Source organism: Crocuta crocuta, unplaced genomic scaffold (genome assembly GCF_008692635.1).
Source record: "Crocuta crocuta isolate KB4526 unplaced genomic scaffold, BGI_CrCroc_1.0 scaffold142, whole genome shotgun sequence".
Lineage (NCBI taxonomy): Eukaryota > Metazoa > Chordata > Mammalia > Carnivora > Hyaenidae > Crocuta > Crocuta crocuta.
In genome coordinates, this window is record NW_027528892.1 from 244,219 (window position 1) to 259,900 (window position 15,682).

The 15,682-nt window shown below is 48.4% G+C and overlaps 1 protein-coding gene and 1 long non-coding RNA gene across 2 annotated transcripts in view; both read left to right on the top strand.

The window, feature by feature from the left end:
- LOC144225729 (uncharacterized) overlaps positions 1-3,871 on the top strand; it is a 4,336-nt gene extending 465 nt beyond the window's left edge. The window contains exons 2-3 of the long non-coding RNA XR_013333375.1: positions 408-473; positions 1,333-3,871. This is a non-coding gene — a long non-coding RNA (uncharacterized LOC144225729). The remainder of the gene's footprint in view (positions 1-407; positions 474-1,332) is intronic.
- Positions 3,872-9,268: 5,397 nt separating this feature from the next.
- On the top strand, positions 9,269-11,273 carry ZNF331 (zinc finger protein 331; the record flags this gene model as incomplete). Its single annotated transcript, XM_077757062.1, has 1 exon — positions 9,269-11,273. A coding segment is annotated over one exon (1,347 nt), but the record flags the coding sequence as incomplete, so codon positions are not given.
- Between the last annotated feature and the right edge of the window lie 4,409 nt (positions 11,274-15,682).

The window sequence follows — 15,682 nt, forward strand, 5'->3', positions numbered from 1 at the left end:
CGAAGCGGGGGGGAGGGGGGGGGAAGGGCAGTGATCTCAGGTCGGAGCCCGAACCCCCTGCCGCGAAAGTGACCGGCACAAAGGGCGCAGATATAGTCAGGAGATGACTGTTTTAGAATGAAGTACTGTCTTTACAGGCTACCTGAGTAACAGGACGGAAAGGCCTCGGGAATGAGATTCCTCCTTTGGAAGGGAGAGGTCTCTGACTTGGGAGATGGGGGAAGGGGGCTGCTTCATGTGTCAGAACCCAGTTACTACAGCCTGATCCCCAGGAGTCTCTGAAATACTCAGATCCCAGCTCTCTCTCGTTCCTGATTGGTTTTAGATACGACGTGTGGGCTTGGAGGGTGTTTTCTGGTAAGTTTGTACTCCAGAAAGGCCCGAGTGTCTCCTTCTCTTTCCCCCAGGCCAGCGGTCCTCCAGAAAAAGCATCCTGAGGAGGAAGACGACTTGTTACACACCTTAAAGTCAAGGTTCAGATGAGTTACCTTTTTATTCAGTCACTAACTTGTGTTTTAGGACTTCAGAATATTTGCTTTCCCTGGCCTGAAATGTTCTCACTAATAGGGACTTAACCTCAGTAATTCTTGCCCAGAGGTGTGATGGGGCCACGCGGGTGTACGCACACAAAACAGAACAGAAGAATACAATGGGGAGGTTCCATGTCGTGCTTTATTTTAGGGTGTGATTTGGTCGGATGATATGACTCGTAAGGTGGCATCAAGTCCTAGACGTAGCCCTGCTTCACCGCAGGCCTGACTTCCATAGCGAAATAAGAAGATAGAAGGTTTGACGGTTTGGGCCAGCGAATGACAGAGTTACCAGCTTTGAGATGCTCTTAAAAGAGGGGCTTGAACAAAGATCTATGTCATCAAAAGCAGGGATTTTTTTTTTTTCCCAGGAAGCAATAAATAGAGGTTTTTGGTATTATCCTGGTCCCTTCAGAGGTCTGACAGCCTCTGTTTTCCTGGGTTGTGTCTCTGTCTGAACTGCAAGAAGCAACATGGTTTGACGTTGAGCGTGAGTTCTGGGTCTAGAGCAGGGTTCCGCACACATTTTCCGTGAAAGGTCACGGATTGACCAGCTCGTGCTTTGCGGGCTACAGGTTGCATCTTCTTAATTTTTAGAATGGTTTTAGATTTGCAGAAAACTTGCAGAGATGGTACTGAGAATGCCCAGGTACCCTTCACCCGGACTCCCCTACCATTAACAACGTACATTAATGTGGAATATTATTTTACAGTTGATGAGTCAGGTTTGATATCATTAACTGCAGTCCATGCTTTATTCAGATTTCCTTAGTCTTTACATAATGTTCTTCATCTGTTCCAGGATGCCATCCAGGGGACCCCATTACATTTCCCTGACATGTGCCCTTAAGCTCCTCTTGGCTGAGACAGTTTCTCAGACCTCCCTTGTTTCTGATGACCTTGACGGTTTTGAGAGGTACAGGTACTTGGTAGGATGCCCCTCTCTCTCTTGAAACCCAATGCTTTTCTCGCAGTTGGACTGGGTGTATGGTTTTGGGGGTGGAAGATCACACTACGTTCATCTTGTCACGGCGAGAGCACAAAGTGTCAGCACGTTTTATGATGGCTGAGTTTGAACTTGATCATCTGGCTGAGGTAGTTCGTCAGTGTTCTCCACTGGGGAGCTGTTCCTTTTTTTCCCAAAGACCATGTCTCCCTGAGTGACAGCCTCATGTGTCAGGGCCCCAATTACTAGAACCCAGTCACTCTGACCCTGCCTTGGTGGTCGCATCTTTCTCTCTTCTCACCGCCTCATTTACTTGCAAGGACCCTTGCAATTACATTGGGCCCGCCTGGCATAATTCTCGGTACCTCCCTGTCTTGAGATCAGGTGAGGAGAGACTCCCAAGTCCACCCAGACCCCAACTCCCCTTTGCCCTGTAATGTAACATATTCACGGGCTCCACGGTTAGGATGTGGACATCTTTGGGAGACCGTTTTCCTGCCTGTCACAGGCCTGTACACCCTTAGTTCCCCTGATGACTGTGATATATCCACTCCCCCATAACCGTGGCCTTTCTGTTTGTTGATTTTTTTTTTTTAATTTGGGACTCATATTTCTTATTATGGGATTAATTCAGGCCTGCTGCAAAAGCTTCAGTTCCCTAAGGAGCCTGTAAAGAAGAAACTCGAAATTACCCATAACTCTACTGTCCAGAGCGAATTGCTGTTGATTATTTTGGTATGTATGTGTCCAGCCCTTCCCTTCCCCTCTGTGCATACATGTGTGGTTTTGTCTGCAGAGCCCTGGATCCTGCTAACTGGTAACATAAATGAGCCCTAGACTCTCCAAATGTTAGTTTATAGAGGCGTCCGGCTCAGTGTGGGTCCCCTTGTTCCTGTGTGTGTGTGGAGAGAACTGCTCCAGCGATCCTCATCTGACATGTTTATACCTTCAGCGATTAGAAAGACATCATTTGAAATTAGTCTCATGAATAAATTATCAACACACACTGGCTTTGAAAATTAGATTTTGTAAGGCTTGAATTTTCCTTTCATAGAACATGATGTAAGCTCTGACTTACTACACATAGGAACTACACTGTAACATGTGCATGGGCCGATACATGAGAAAACGGTAAGGCGACTTAAGTCTCCCCCATGTCACGTGGCGTGCAGGGCCCAGCTGCCTACTGTGTTCTCAGTGACACCTTCTCAGGTTAGATACTTCGAGCTGGATTTTCCATGCAGACTCCAGTCTGGCCCTCATTTTCTCCTTCTGTGTCTCAGATTTTTTTTTTTTTTGCTGATGTTAATTTAAAAGAATTTCATTTTCAAGAGGCTCTGAAAATTGTTAGTTAGCATGGATTATGTAGACAGCAGCTTTGAGAAGCACATTTCAGTAGAAGAAGGGAAAAGGCAGCTTGGAGTTTCTTTCATAAAAATAGTGTGATGTGACCGATTTTCATTCTTAACTAACTTGTATTGAGTAACTTGTTTTATGTAGATTATCTTGATAGTTGCTGCAGTCCTACGTGGCCAATAAATACTGTTTTTACCCCCATCTTACCCATGGGGAACAGACAGTGGGAGCTTACGAACTGTCAGAGCTCAGATTCACATCCTGAAAGTCAGGCCGCAGAGCCTTATTTTTAATTTCACCAAGCCCTCTTCTCCCAAATCACACATATTTATTAAACCTGTCTTCTTCACTTAGTAATTCATCTTAAATTTCTTTCTCAAATAATATACGTCAATATCATTGTTAGTAAATGTATTATATGACATTATAACAGACCATAATTTACTTCATCTGTCCTCTACCATGAGATATTTCTGTTTCTTTTTTTTTTTTTTCCCATCTTTTAAGACAATTCTCCGGAAAATCTGAATAAAATTGATGGATTACATCGGTATCAATGTCCTGATTGTTATATCGTCCTATAGTTTTGTGACGTGTTACCATTGGGGTCACCCGGGGAAAGGGTACACAGTTCCCTCTATATTTCTTAAAATTGCATGTAAATCTACAGTTATCTCAAAAAAGTTTTTAAAGCTATCCCATTTTTAAAAAGTCCTCTGACTATTCTTGTACACCTGTTTGCACACCTTTTCTGTTTCCTTGGGATAAGTTCCCAAAAGTGGAATTTTGCATCGGAATCCTACCTGTAAGGCGTCTGGCCCTGTGGTGTGAGCACTCGGAACGGGCGATGACTGAGAACATTGTTACCTGCACGTTGCTCATAATTCGGCCCTCAAGGGAGACTGAATGGAAGCCCAGGGCCGCCTGTGGACAGGGCCTGTGGAGACTGTAGGTGACGTGCTCCGACAGGTGCTGGGAAGGAGGTCGTCATTCTCCAGGTGGTCAGGTTGTGACCAGATAACTCAGTGCGTGGGCAGGGGTGGGGGTGGGGGGTTAAATGGAGTTTGCTACCTGAGTTTTAGACTTTATCTGACACAAAGTGAAGACTGACGGGGTCAAATGGTGTAGCAGGACACCGTGGCTGAAAGGCCAAGTTCAGAAGTCCAGTTCAGCCTCCCAGGAGACAGCCGTCAGCATCTGCAGGACGCCCCTTGGGATTCTAGTCCTGTTCCAGCCGGTGCCCCAACGTGTGTGGACATGGGTAGACCATAGAGCTGGCTTAGGTATTAGGAAGGCAAAGGAAACAAAACTTAACAAGCAGAATAATGCAGAGATCATGTATTCTGATCTTTTCTCCCACCCTGTCAAAAGGAGACTCTAAAAAAAGTTTCTTTGTTGTTTGAGAGTCCAACTGTCATGTAGTGAATTTTTAAAAAAAATTTTTAATGTTCATTTATTTTTGAGAGAGAGACAGTTGTGAGCAAGGGAGGGGCAGAGAGAGAGGAAGACACAGAATACGAAGCAGGCTCCAGGCTCCGAGCTGTCAGCACAGAGCCCAGTGCAGGGCTCGAACCCACAGATTTGTACAAGGTCATGACCTGAGCCAAAGTTGGACGCTTAACTGACTGAGCCACCCAGGCGCCCCACCATTTAATGAATTTAAAAGAAATAAATGCACACATGTGTGTGCGTCCATCCAAAGCCTGCTGTTGCACGCCCAGTCAGGTGTACTTAAGAAAATCAAGATCACAGGGCGCCTGTGTGGCTGTCAGTTAAGCATCTGACTTTGGCTCAGGTCATGATCTCCCGGTTCCTGGATTTGAGCCCCGTGTAAGGCTCTGTGCTGACAGCTCAGAGTCTGGAACCTGCTTCGAGTTCTGTGTCTCCCTCTCTCTCTGCCCCTCCTGCTTATGCTGTCTCTCTCAAAAATAAACATTAAAAAAGAAGAAGAAGAAGAAGTTAAGATCAGACGGGGTTTCAGGTCACCAGGACCACCAGCAGGTTCTCTGGTTCTCTGAGTGGACTCACGGGATTCAACAAGCCCTGCTCGTGGCCAGGGTTTATCTGGTGACAGTACACACAGCAGAGTCAGCCCAGGGACAGGCGCCTGGGACAACGTTGGGAGGAATCCAGGCACACACTTCCAAGAGCGCCCTCCCAGTGCAGTGACCCGGGACATGCTTACCCCTCCTCCCCAGCACGAGGGACAGCAGCACATGTGAAGTCCACTGGGGAAGCCGTCTGGGCCGAGGAGGCTGGGATTTGGGTCAGGGCCCAGGCCCACAGGCACCGTCTGCTTGGCGCATCCCAGACCCCAGAGGAAAGCAAGGGTTCCATGGAGACCACACGGTTTCTCTGGTTTTGGAGCAGTGAGCCACCCTTGTCAGGGAGCCTCTGCAAGTCCAGCCAAGGGCCAGTCTTGCAAGCAGTTTCAGACCTGCTCTGTTAGCTCTTTTCTTCTGCACAAGGATGTTAACTCTCCAGGCCTTTTTTTCTATTTCTCTGGGTTTCCTATCTCTTTCTTTCTACTGAGAGGTTTTGCTTGTTTTGTGTCTGTGTGTGTCTCTGTACGTATACATACGTTCATTTGTAAAATAGTGCAACTGTATTATTCTGTTGATAAACTGATTTTTCTGCTGACAACGAATCTGAAGTATGTCTCCTGTCTTAAGGGTTTCTGCCAACTTAGCATTTCATGATCATGTACTCTTTTACATTGTACTTATGCAGTCAGCTTCTCTGGCCTCAGTGCAGAACACGGCTGGCATTTCCTTCACTGCGTCCACTGGCCGTATCTTGACCAACCTCACCCTACCTAGAGGCCAGGACAGATTGGCACAGGAGCCACACAAGGTTACCTGCAGCCCTGACACCAACTCCAAGTTCAGGACTTTCCCAAAACTACCCTCAGGTTCAGTAAATCAGGATTGGAAGGATTCCTAGCATCCACTGAGAGCTGTTCTGCTCACAGTTACAGTTAATTACGGGGGAAGGATGCACATTAACAAGCTTCCAGTGCCCTCCCCCCCGGAGTTAGGGCTGGATTCCCTGTCCGTAGGGACATAGGACAATATGCAAGGAGTATTGCAAGCTCCCAGCGTTTTCATAGGCATCATTGACTGATCGATCATCCAGACATGATTGACATTTAATTGTCTCCATGTTAATCTCAGTATCAGGTCATGACCCAAAGCATACACCCCTAATCACTTGGTTGGTCTTTTTGGCATGGCCAGTTCCTGCCCTAAGACTGGTTGGGTGTAGCCAGCTGCACCAGAACAAAGACATTCCCATCAGGTGTGATGTAGATCACCTCTTGGAGGTTGAGGGCAGGCGCACCTCAGGTCATGATTCCAGAGTCTCCAGAGTCATGGCAATCTAGCCCTGAGTTGGGCTCTGTACTGAGCATGGAGCTTGCTTAAAATTCTCTCCCTCCCTCTGCCCCCCTCCCCAGCTTTGTGCTTTCTCACTTCCTTTAAAAAAAAAAAGTTGAGGGTAAAAGACAGGAATGAGATCTTGCTATTTGCAACAAGATAGATGCACCTAAAGAGTATTGTGCTAAGTGAAGTAAGAGAAAGATAAATGCCATATGATTTCACTTATATGTGGAATCTAAATAAAACAAATAAAAACAGAAACAAACCCATAAATAAAGAGAACCAACAAACATGGTTGTCAGAGGGGAGGGGGGATGGGCAGAATGGGTGAAGGGAAGTGGGAGGTACAGGCTTCCANTAGAGGTAGACTGCACGCACAGCACTCACCTGAAGCCATAGCCAGCACTTTCCCTGTGCTGTGCTGTTACCGAAAGTGAGGTTGGAAGTTTAAATTCCTGAGTTCTGAGTTAGACACTGGATGACCATGTCTCATGAACATCTCAAGATGTGTGTCGTTTTTCTGTTAGGAAAATAGCAGCTGTAGTGTTAGTGGCTCCCACTATGCTCGCTGTGTACCAGGCACTGTCGTGAGCATGGCATGTTTGTGCAGATACGCTTCATCTGCTTCCCACCAGTTGATGACGTAGGCACGACTGCTACATCTGATCTGCAGGTGAGAGTGCTCTGATCTGCAGGTGAGAGTGCTCTGATCTGCAGGTGAGAGTGCTCTAGTCTGCAGGTGAGAGTGCTCTAGTCTGCAGGTGAGAGTGCTCTAGTCTGCAGGTGAGAGTGCTCTGATCTGCAGGTGAGAGTGCTGTAGTCTGCAGGTGGGAGTGCTCTAGTCTGCAGGTGAGAGTGCTCTGATCTGCAGGTGAGAGTGCTCTGGTCTGCAGGTGAGAGTGCTCTAGTCTGCAGGTGAGAGTGCTCTAGTCTGTAGGTGAGAGTGCTCTGATCTGCAGGTGAGAGTGCTGTAGTCTGCAGGTGGGAGTGCTCTAGTCTGCAGGTGAGAGTGCTCTGATCTGCAGGTGAGAGCGCTCGGGCGGACAGGGAGGCAGAAGCAAGAACCGAACCTGAGCGCTGTGGCCCCGAGTCCAGACGGACACTTGCCCTGTGGTACTGTTGTACTGAAGCCCTTGGCTGTTTACAGTAAGACCTTTCCTATCTGGCTGCCTGTTTTGTTCTTCATTTCTCTTTTCTGAAGTCTGACCACTTTGACACTGAACTTGTCAGAAATTTCGCTAAGTCTCCATCGAAGAATTTCTGAGTTTATAACTTATTTCTGAAGTCCCACATCAGGTGCATTTCTTTTTTCGAAAGCAGGACCTTTCATTTCCATGCCAGATGTGACTTGTTGCTTTTTTGGAGCAGGGGAGAGCGTCTTGTGGTTGAAAGGGGGACACGTTCAAGGGACTGACCACGGGTCCAGCTGGGCCACGCCATGAGGGCAGGGAGCAGGTGTGCCCCTGGGTCTTTGGGAAGCTTCCTGCAAAGGCCCAAGGCCCGTGGGGAAGTCACCCCGTCCCCCTTCACCCCTCCTCTCCTACTTCACTCCCGCTCTCGTGTCTGCAGACCAGCCTCCGGTGCCAGGGGCGTAGACGGCATGACCCTAGGCCCTTTGCAGCTCCTGCTGGTTGGCTGGCATCCCAGCTTGAGTGCTCTCCCTCTTATCCTGTTGTCCACTTGTCACTGACACGTCCTCCCGGCACAGTTATGCTCGGGACACCGCAGGACGTTGTCGGCTTATGGCACTTTGTGCCCTTGGCCACCACTGACGCTCGGCGCCTGACCCACTTCTGCAGCAGGCCTCAATGCTGATCTGCGGGCGCGGGGGGCTCAGGTAGTTAAGCATACAACTTCGGCTCAGGTCATGATCTCATGGTTCGTGAGTTCAAGCCCCGTGTCAGGCTCTGTGCTGACAGCTGGGAGCCTGGAGCCTGCTTCAGATTTTGTGTCTCCCTCTCTTTCTGATCCTTCCCTGCTCATGCTCGGTTTCTCTGTCCCAAAAATAAACATTAAAAAAATTTTCAAAATGGTGATCTTCTTGGGGCACTTGGGCCACTCAGACATTTAGGCTTCCGACTTGGTCTTGGCTCAGGTTGTGATCTCATGGTTGGTAAGTTCAAGCCCCACACTGGGTTTTGCACTGGCAGCTAGGGGCCTGCTTGGGATTCTGTCTCTCCTCTCTCTGCCCCTCCCTCACTCATGCTGTCTCTCTCAAAATAAACTTAAAAAAATACATATTTTAAAAATGGTGATCTTTTATCACCACTTCTTTATTTGTTAAGGAGAAACTGTGCTCCACCTGCTACTTGGTTATGTACTGAGCCTCTTTGTACTGGATAAACATTGTTCTTTAAGGAAAAAATGACCAGTTCCTACAGTAAAGGGCTGGTTTGCTAGTATGCTCCCCGTTGATCATTTAACACTTTGTAGCATCATTGTGAACTCACGGAGTCACGTGTTCAGGGCTTGGCAGCCCCTTGCAGTTAGCATCGTGCTGATGGTCAGACCCTCCTGAACCCTCCCACTTAGGATTTACCAGGTTTCTTACAATGAATCCTACGTTGTCTCTTTTATTGCCTCCGATGTTGGGTCTTTATGTCCAGAACTACCTTTCATCATATGACTGACATCTAAAGATTAATTTCAGAATACTTTATAGCCAGCTACCCAACTGTATATTGTTTTTTACATTAATTGCATATTTGACTTTCCCTGTGTTTTCCAGGTATGTCATCACATCATCTGCTAATTTACTCTTTTTCATCTTTATTTTTGAGATCTGCCCCTCCGCTTTCTTTCTGTTAAATTGGGTCAGCCCATAGTGGGGCAGCTGACAGGCACTGCCTTTTTCTTGTCTGACTTTAGCAGGAACATCTGTCTCCAGTGCTTTCCTCATTAAGTATCGTGATCCCAGAAGTGGACTCTACATTCTAACAAGAGGCCTTAGAGTGTGGAGGTTCCTAAGGAAACTAACAATAGAACTCCCCTATGACNTAGAGTCAGCTTTTGGTTTGTTTTCATTCTCCTTAAAAGGAAATAAAATACGTTAATTTTTTTTTTTTCCAGATTTGGAGTCACCGTATGGGACCAAGAGTTTACCTACAGAAAAGGGCATTTATGAAATAAATTTATCCCGCTGGAACTCAAATGGAAAAAGGAAACCCGTTGGCCTTAGCTGGAGGTGTGAAGGTGAGCTTGAAAGACGGCGGGGCCCTCAGGAGGGCTGTCTGAATCAAGTGATAACCAACTGTGAGAAAGCGCCCACTTGTAGAGAAAATAGCTCTGGCAGAGTGCACCAGAGACACCACGCCAGGGAGAACTCCTATGAGTGTAAAGAATGCGGGAAGGCCTTTAGTCGTGGCTACCAGCTCACTCAGCATCAGAAAATTCACACAGGCGAGAAGCCCTACGAATGTAAAGAATGTAAAAAGGCCTTTCGTTGGGGTAATCAGCTCACTCAGCACCAGAAGATCCACACGGGCGAGAAGCCCTACGAGTGTAAGGACTGCGGGAAGGCCTTTCGCTGGGGCTCGAGCCTCGTCATCCACAAGAGGATCCACACGGGCGAGAAGCCCTACGAGTGTAAGGACTGCGGGAAGGCCTTCAGACGGGGCGACGAGCTCACCCAGCACCAGAGGTTTCACACGGGGGAGAAGGACTACGAGTGCAAAGACTGCGGCAAGACCTTCAGCCGTGTGTACAAACTGATCCAACACAAGCGAATTCACAGCGGCGAGAAGCCCTACGAGTGTAAGGACTGCGGGAAGGCCTTCATCTGCGGCTCGAGCCTCGTCCAGCACAAGAGGATCCACACGGGCGAGAAGCCCTACGAATGCCAGGAGTGCGGGAAGGCCTTCACGCGGGTCAACTACCTCACCCAGCACCAGAAGATCCACACCGGCGAGAAGCCGCACGAGTGTAAGGAGTGCGGGAAGGCCTTCCGCTGGGGCTCGAGCCTCGTGAAGCACGAGAGGATTCACACGGGCGAGAAGCCCTACAAGTGCACGGAGTGCGGGAAGGCCTTCAACTGCGGCTACCACCTCACCCAGCACGAGCGGATCCACACGGGCGAGACGCCTTACAAATGCCGGGAGTGCGGGAAGGCCTTCATCTACGGCTCGAGCCTTGTGAAACACGAGAGGATTCACACCGGGGAGAAGCCCTACGGATGCAAAGAGTGTGGGAAGGCCTTCAGTCACGGCCATCAGCTTACCCAGCATCAGAAGGTTCACACGGGCGAGAAAGCCTTTGAATGTAAGGAGTGTGGGAAGGCGTGTCACCATGTGAACCATGTTCGAGAACATGGGAGAATTCACACGGCTGGAAAGCCTCTTGAACCCAAAGAACATGCAGAAGCTTCTATCCCACCCTCACTCCAGCCACAACACGAGGGAAATCCATGACACGATTTAACGAAAGAAAGCCTTCACCAGTCACCCTTCTGCTTACAGGATCTCCGAGGAGTCCTGCTCGAGGCAGGTTTGGAGAATGGAGAAATCACTTTTTCTTAGTGATCACCGCACACTCAGTGTAGACTTTTTTTTTTACTGAATTGGTTAGTATAATGAGTGGATAGAAGCCTCCCGCTACCAGTCAATGTCTGTGTCATTTCAGATTTGTTCTAGGGAACAGCTCCACTGATGTAACATACGTGGGAGAGCCTCCCCGTTACCGTTACCATCCCACTGCTTCACCCTCTGTGAAACCTGAGGAAGCGACCTGCGACCCCCATGTGTCACGTGTGAAATGGGGACAGTCACACCTACTGCTGCTGGGCTGGCTGTGTCTGCTACGTGTAAACTCTTGAAGTGTATCTGGAAAATCATGTGAGCTCAGTCAATATTAGATGTTGTTGTTCTTACCATCATTACCACAAGCATTGCCCCTGGTGAATTCTTCGAGGAAGACCGCCTCCCCTGTGGGTATAGTGGGTTTAGGAAAGACTCAGACTTCTAGAGGAAGATACAGTAATCTAGAGATTACTGCCACGGCCTTGGGGTGGACGGTTTTTCCTGGTACACAGAAGATGCTCAGTGTGAAATAAAAAGCTTACGTGTTGGATTTTGTTGAGAGTTGTGTTCATCAAGTGACATGCAGGTGAAAGCAGCAGGCAGCAGCCTGGGAGAAGGCACTTCGGTCCGTGCACCTGATGAAGGACTCACACAGAAACCTGAGTCCCCCAAGTCCATAACAAAGCAGTTTTAAGGGGGTGGCAGGGACCTAAATAAGCACTTGAGATCACCAAATGGCCAATGAAGCAGGTTCGACGTCTTCTCACCAGGGAAACAAGAAGTAACACTATCGATTTCACCAGACGCCCTCTAGAGTAGCTACCATCAGAGTCACGTGTGAGCCTGGCACCTTGCTGGGTTGTCAGGCGTGACCAGTTCAGGAAGGAGTATGGGGCCTGCACACGGGGTCTTGGAGGTCCTGCAGCAGGAGCAAGAAGGGGGTGCTCGAGGGGGTGGCGAGCAGACTTGCCCTAGGGGAGGCGCTGGGACCCGCAACCCAGTCCTGGGAGAGTTGAGGGAGCAGTAAGCGCCAGGGGCCCTGGAGAGGAGGGAGGGGTGCTCCTGTGGGAAAGACTAGAGCCCAGGGGGGTGAGTTTGAGAAGCTGGGGGAGAAATGGCTAATGTAGACAGGTCCTGGGAAGCTGAAGCCTTCAAGGGCTGGAAGACCTGAATGCCTATGGGTCTGGCCTTGGCCCGGGGGGTGGCAGTCTGGTTAGAGCACAGAGGCCAACAAGAGGTCCAGATTCTGGGGTCAAGTAGGGCTTAATGTGTGGTTTACCTCCAGGTTGGGGTGCAGTATTCACAGAATACAGGTGTCTGCTGACCGCAGGGTGGGGGTGGGTGCTGTCCTGCATGAAGCAAAGGGGGAGGCCACCCGGGCACCCCCACAATTTCAACTGCAAAAATATTCGAACTCTGCTTTGGACTGTTTTCAGGAGTGTGGGCATCAGTGTAGTTCTGACAAGTTCTTTCTTGCTACCTATCAAAGTGTCAGCGCATAATCCTTGCTTCAAGCTCAGTTTTTGGGAGAGTACGGTTTAATGCATCTCGATGCAGCTCTGTCACAGCACTGCTCATTTGCTTCTGGTGCACACTATCCAAAACTAAAGTTTCAACTGAAGGCCTTTTTAAAATTTGTGTTAATGTTTGTTTATTTTTGAGAGACAGTGCGGGAGCAGGGGATGGTTAGAGACAGAGGGGGAGACACGGAATCCAAAGCCGGCTTCAGGCTCTGAGCTGTCAGCACACAGCCCAACGCAGGGCTCAAACCCACGAACCGTGAGATCATGACCTGTGCCCAAGTCAGATGCTTCACCGACTGAGCCACCAGGTGCCCCTGAATCCTGACCCTTTTGACCAGTAGGCACCGTGTATGTTGTAGGCAGTCAGGAAGTGTCTGTTGAACATCTGAATTTTATTGAGCCTCAATAACGCATTAATTAATGATCCCCCTCTCAAATACATAAGCATAAGACGCACTTTATCATTAGGGATATGTCCAAAGAGCGATTGCAAGGGTGCATGAGATCCCATCAGCAGGAGGAATGATACAAATTGAAAGAAAAGGCTGCCAACCAAGAATTCTTTATCTGTCGAAACTGCCCTTGAAAACCTAGAGAGAAGTGAAGACATTGCCAGATAAAAGGCCAAGAATTTGCTAACAGATCTGCCCTACAAGAAATGCCAAAGGGGCTCCTGGTGGCTCAGTTGGTTGTGTGTCCAACTTTGGCTCAAGTCATGATCTCAAGGTTTGTGAGTTCGAGCCCCGTGTCAGGCTCTGTGCTGACAGCTCAGAGCCTGGAGCCTGCTTCGGATTCTCTGTCTAACCTCTCACTGTGCCCCTACCCCCTCGTGCTGTCTCTCTCAAAAATGAGTATAAATGTGTATAAATAAATACACAGGGGCGCCTGGGTGGCATAGTCGGTTAAGCGTCCGACTTTCGCTTAGGTCATCATCTCGCGGTTCGTGGGTTCGAGCCCCGCGTCGGGCTCTGTGCTGACTGCCAGCTCAGAGCCTGGAGCCTGTTTCAGAGTCTGTGTCTCCCTCTCTCTCTGACCCTCCCCTGCTCACGCTGTCTCTCTCTCTCCTAGAAATAAAAATATTTTTTAAAAAATTTAAATAAATACACAAAAGGAAATGAGAGGGTAGTCAGAACACTAACTGCAAAATAATCAGGAAAGAAGGTAATGGTGGAGGAAATGAGGAAGAAGAAAAGCATGACATACAGAAAGCAAACTGCACACTAGCTGAGGTCCTTCGTCAGTCATTAAAGAGCGCTGGGGCAGCTACACTAATCAGACAAAACAGGCTTCAGGTCTAAAACAAAGAAGGACATCATATATTAATACAATTCATATACAAATTATATACACACTAAACCTGAAAACACATGAACATTGACAGATAGTTCTGCAGTAATAGTTGAAGATTTCAGCACCCCACTTTTTCTTTAAAGGTTATTTTGAGAGTGTAGGTGTGTGTTCAGGAGGGGCAGAGAAAGGGAGAGAGAGAAGGAGAATCCCAAGCAGACTCCACACTGTCAGTATGAAGCCCGATGTGGGGCTTAAGCTCGCAAACCGTGAGATCATGACCTGAGCCAAAACCAAGAGACGCTTACCCACTGAGCCACCCAGGTCCCCCCAGTATGCCACTTTCAGTAATGGGTACAACATCCAGGTGGGAGACTGATTTGCAAAAATGAAAGGCAACATTATACACCAAGTAGACCTAGCAGACAAACACAACACCACCAGCAACAGAACACACACAAACACTCTCTGGGATAGACCATGTGGTAGGCCACAGAGCAAGTCTCGACAAACCGAAAAGCACTGGAATCCTAGGATCTCCTCCAACCTAGATGGAATCAACTAGAAATCCACAGAAGGAAAGGAAAATAGTATGTGGAAATCAAACCACACTCTACAACAGACGGGTCAAAGAAGAGCTCAAAAGGAAACTAGAAAATAGGAGTGAAAATCAAAACAAGACGTGTACTGTGAATGCAGTGCCCAGACGGACACTTAATAACAGTAAATATCTACATTTAAAAGGATAGGAAACTGGGGGCGCCTGGGTGGCTCAGTAGGTTAAGCATCCAACTCTTGATTTCGGCTCAGGTCATGATCTTAACGTTTTGTGGGTTCAAGCCCCACACTGGGCTCTGCACTCACTGTGGAGATTCTCTTCCTTCCTCCCTCTCTGACCCTCCCCCTTTCTCTTTCTCTCTAAACATTATTTTAGGGGCGCCTCGAGGCTCAGTCGGTTAGGCATCTGACTTCGGCTCAGGTCAGGATCTCACAGTTCATGGGTTCGAGCCCCATGTCGGGCTCTGTGCTGAAGCTCAGAGCCTGGAGCTGCTTCAGATTCTGTATCTCCCTCTTTCTCTGACCCTCCCCTGCTCATGTTGTCTCTCTCTCTGTCTCTCTCTCAGAAATTTAAAAAAAAAAACATTATTTTAAAATACAAGTTGTAATATTACAGTGTTAAACTTTTCATAAACTAGAGATTAATCACACCCATGTGCTCAGCCCAAGCTCTCATCACTACTGTCGTCCCAGCAGTGATCTTAAAGCATGTTTTTAACCTACAGGTCAAGGGCATTACCTGTAGCTCTTGTTTAAGACCCTTCAATTGCTTTGCCCCACGCTAGAACCAGAATCCGCATTACTCATCCCTGCAGTCATGTTTTGAAAACTCCCATTCAGTAAACATTACAATAATGCTCTGATGTAAGTGCCATCATTCCAGTCTTCCAGGAGGACTCAGAGGTGCAGTAGGTCCAGTAACTGGCCCAAGGCCACCCCAGTACTGCACGGTGACACTGGGCTCAGACCAGCCAGCCTGCCTTGCAGAGCATGTCCTTAATCATTGAGCTCGGTGACCACAGTGAGGGCAGCATGTGCCAGGTACCACGCGGTGGCTTCACGTGGACTGACTAAACCCCGAGTCAGCCCTAGATCGCAGACACACACTGTCCCCACGTTCTGGTGGACATGCCGAAGCGCAGACAGGGCCAACAGTCAGTCATGAAGTGAGAGCCACATACATCTTTGAGCATTTGACCATCGGTCGAATCACCTACGTGAAGTCAACGTATCTTGATGCAGATGACTATGGCTCTCGGATCCACCACTGCCATACCCACCACCCAATAATATACGGCTGGACCCTCGTGAGCAGTTAACGTTTGGGGAAGGGAAACTGCTACCAGCACTGTCTGCTGCTTATGGCTGCGTTTGTCAGTCATCTACCCTCCATGTCCCTCTCCTCCGCACCAACGCGGGGCTGGAAATCAACAACCACAAGGTCCTGACCCGAGCTGAAGTCAGAAGTTAAGCGAGTGAGCCACCCAGGTGCCCAGTACAATAATCAACTCTTCGATACCCTGTAATTCAAATTTTCACAACCATCTCTCACAGTCTTTGTAAAGCAGTTAACTTGTTCTAAAACAGAACC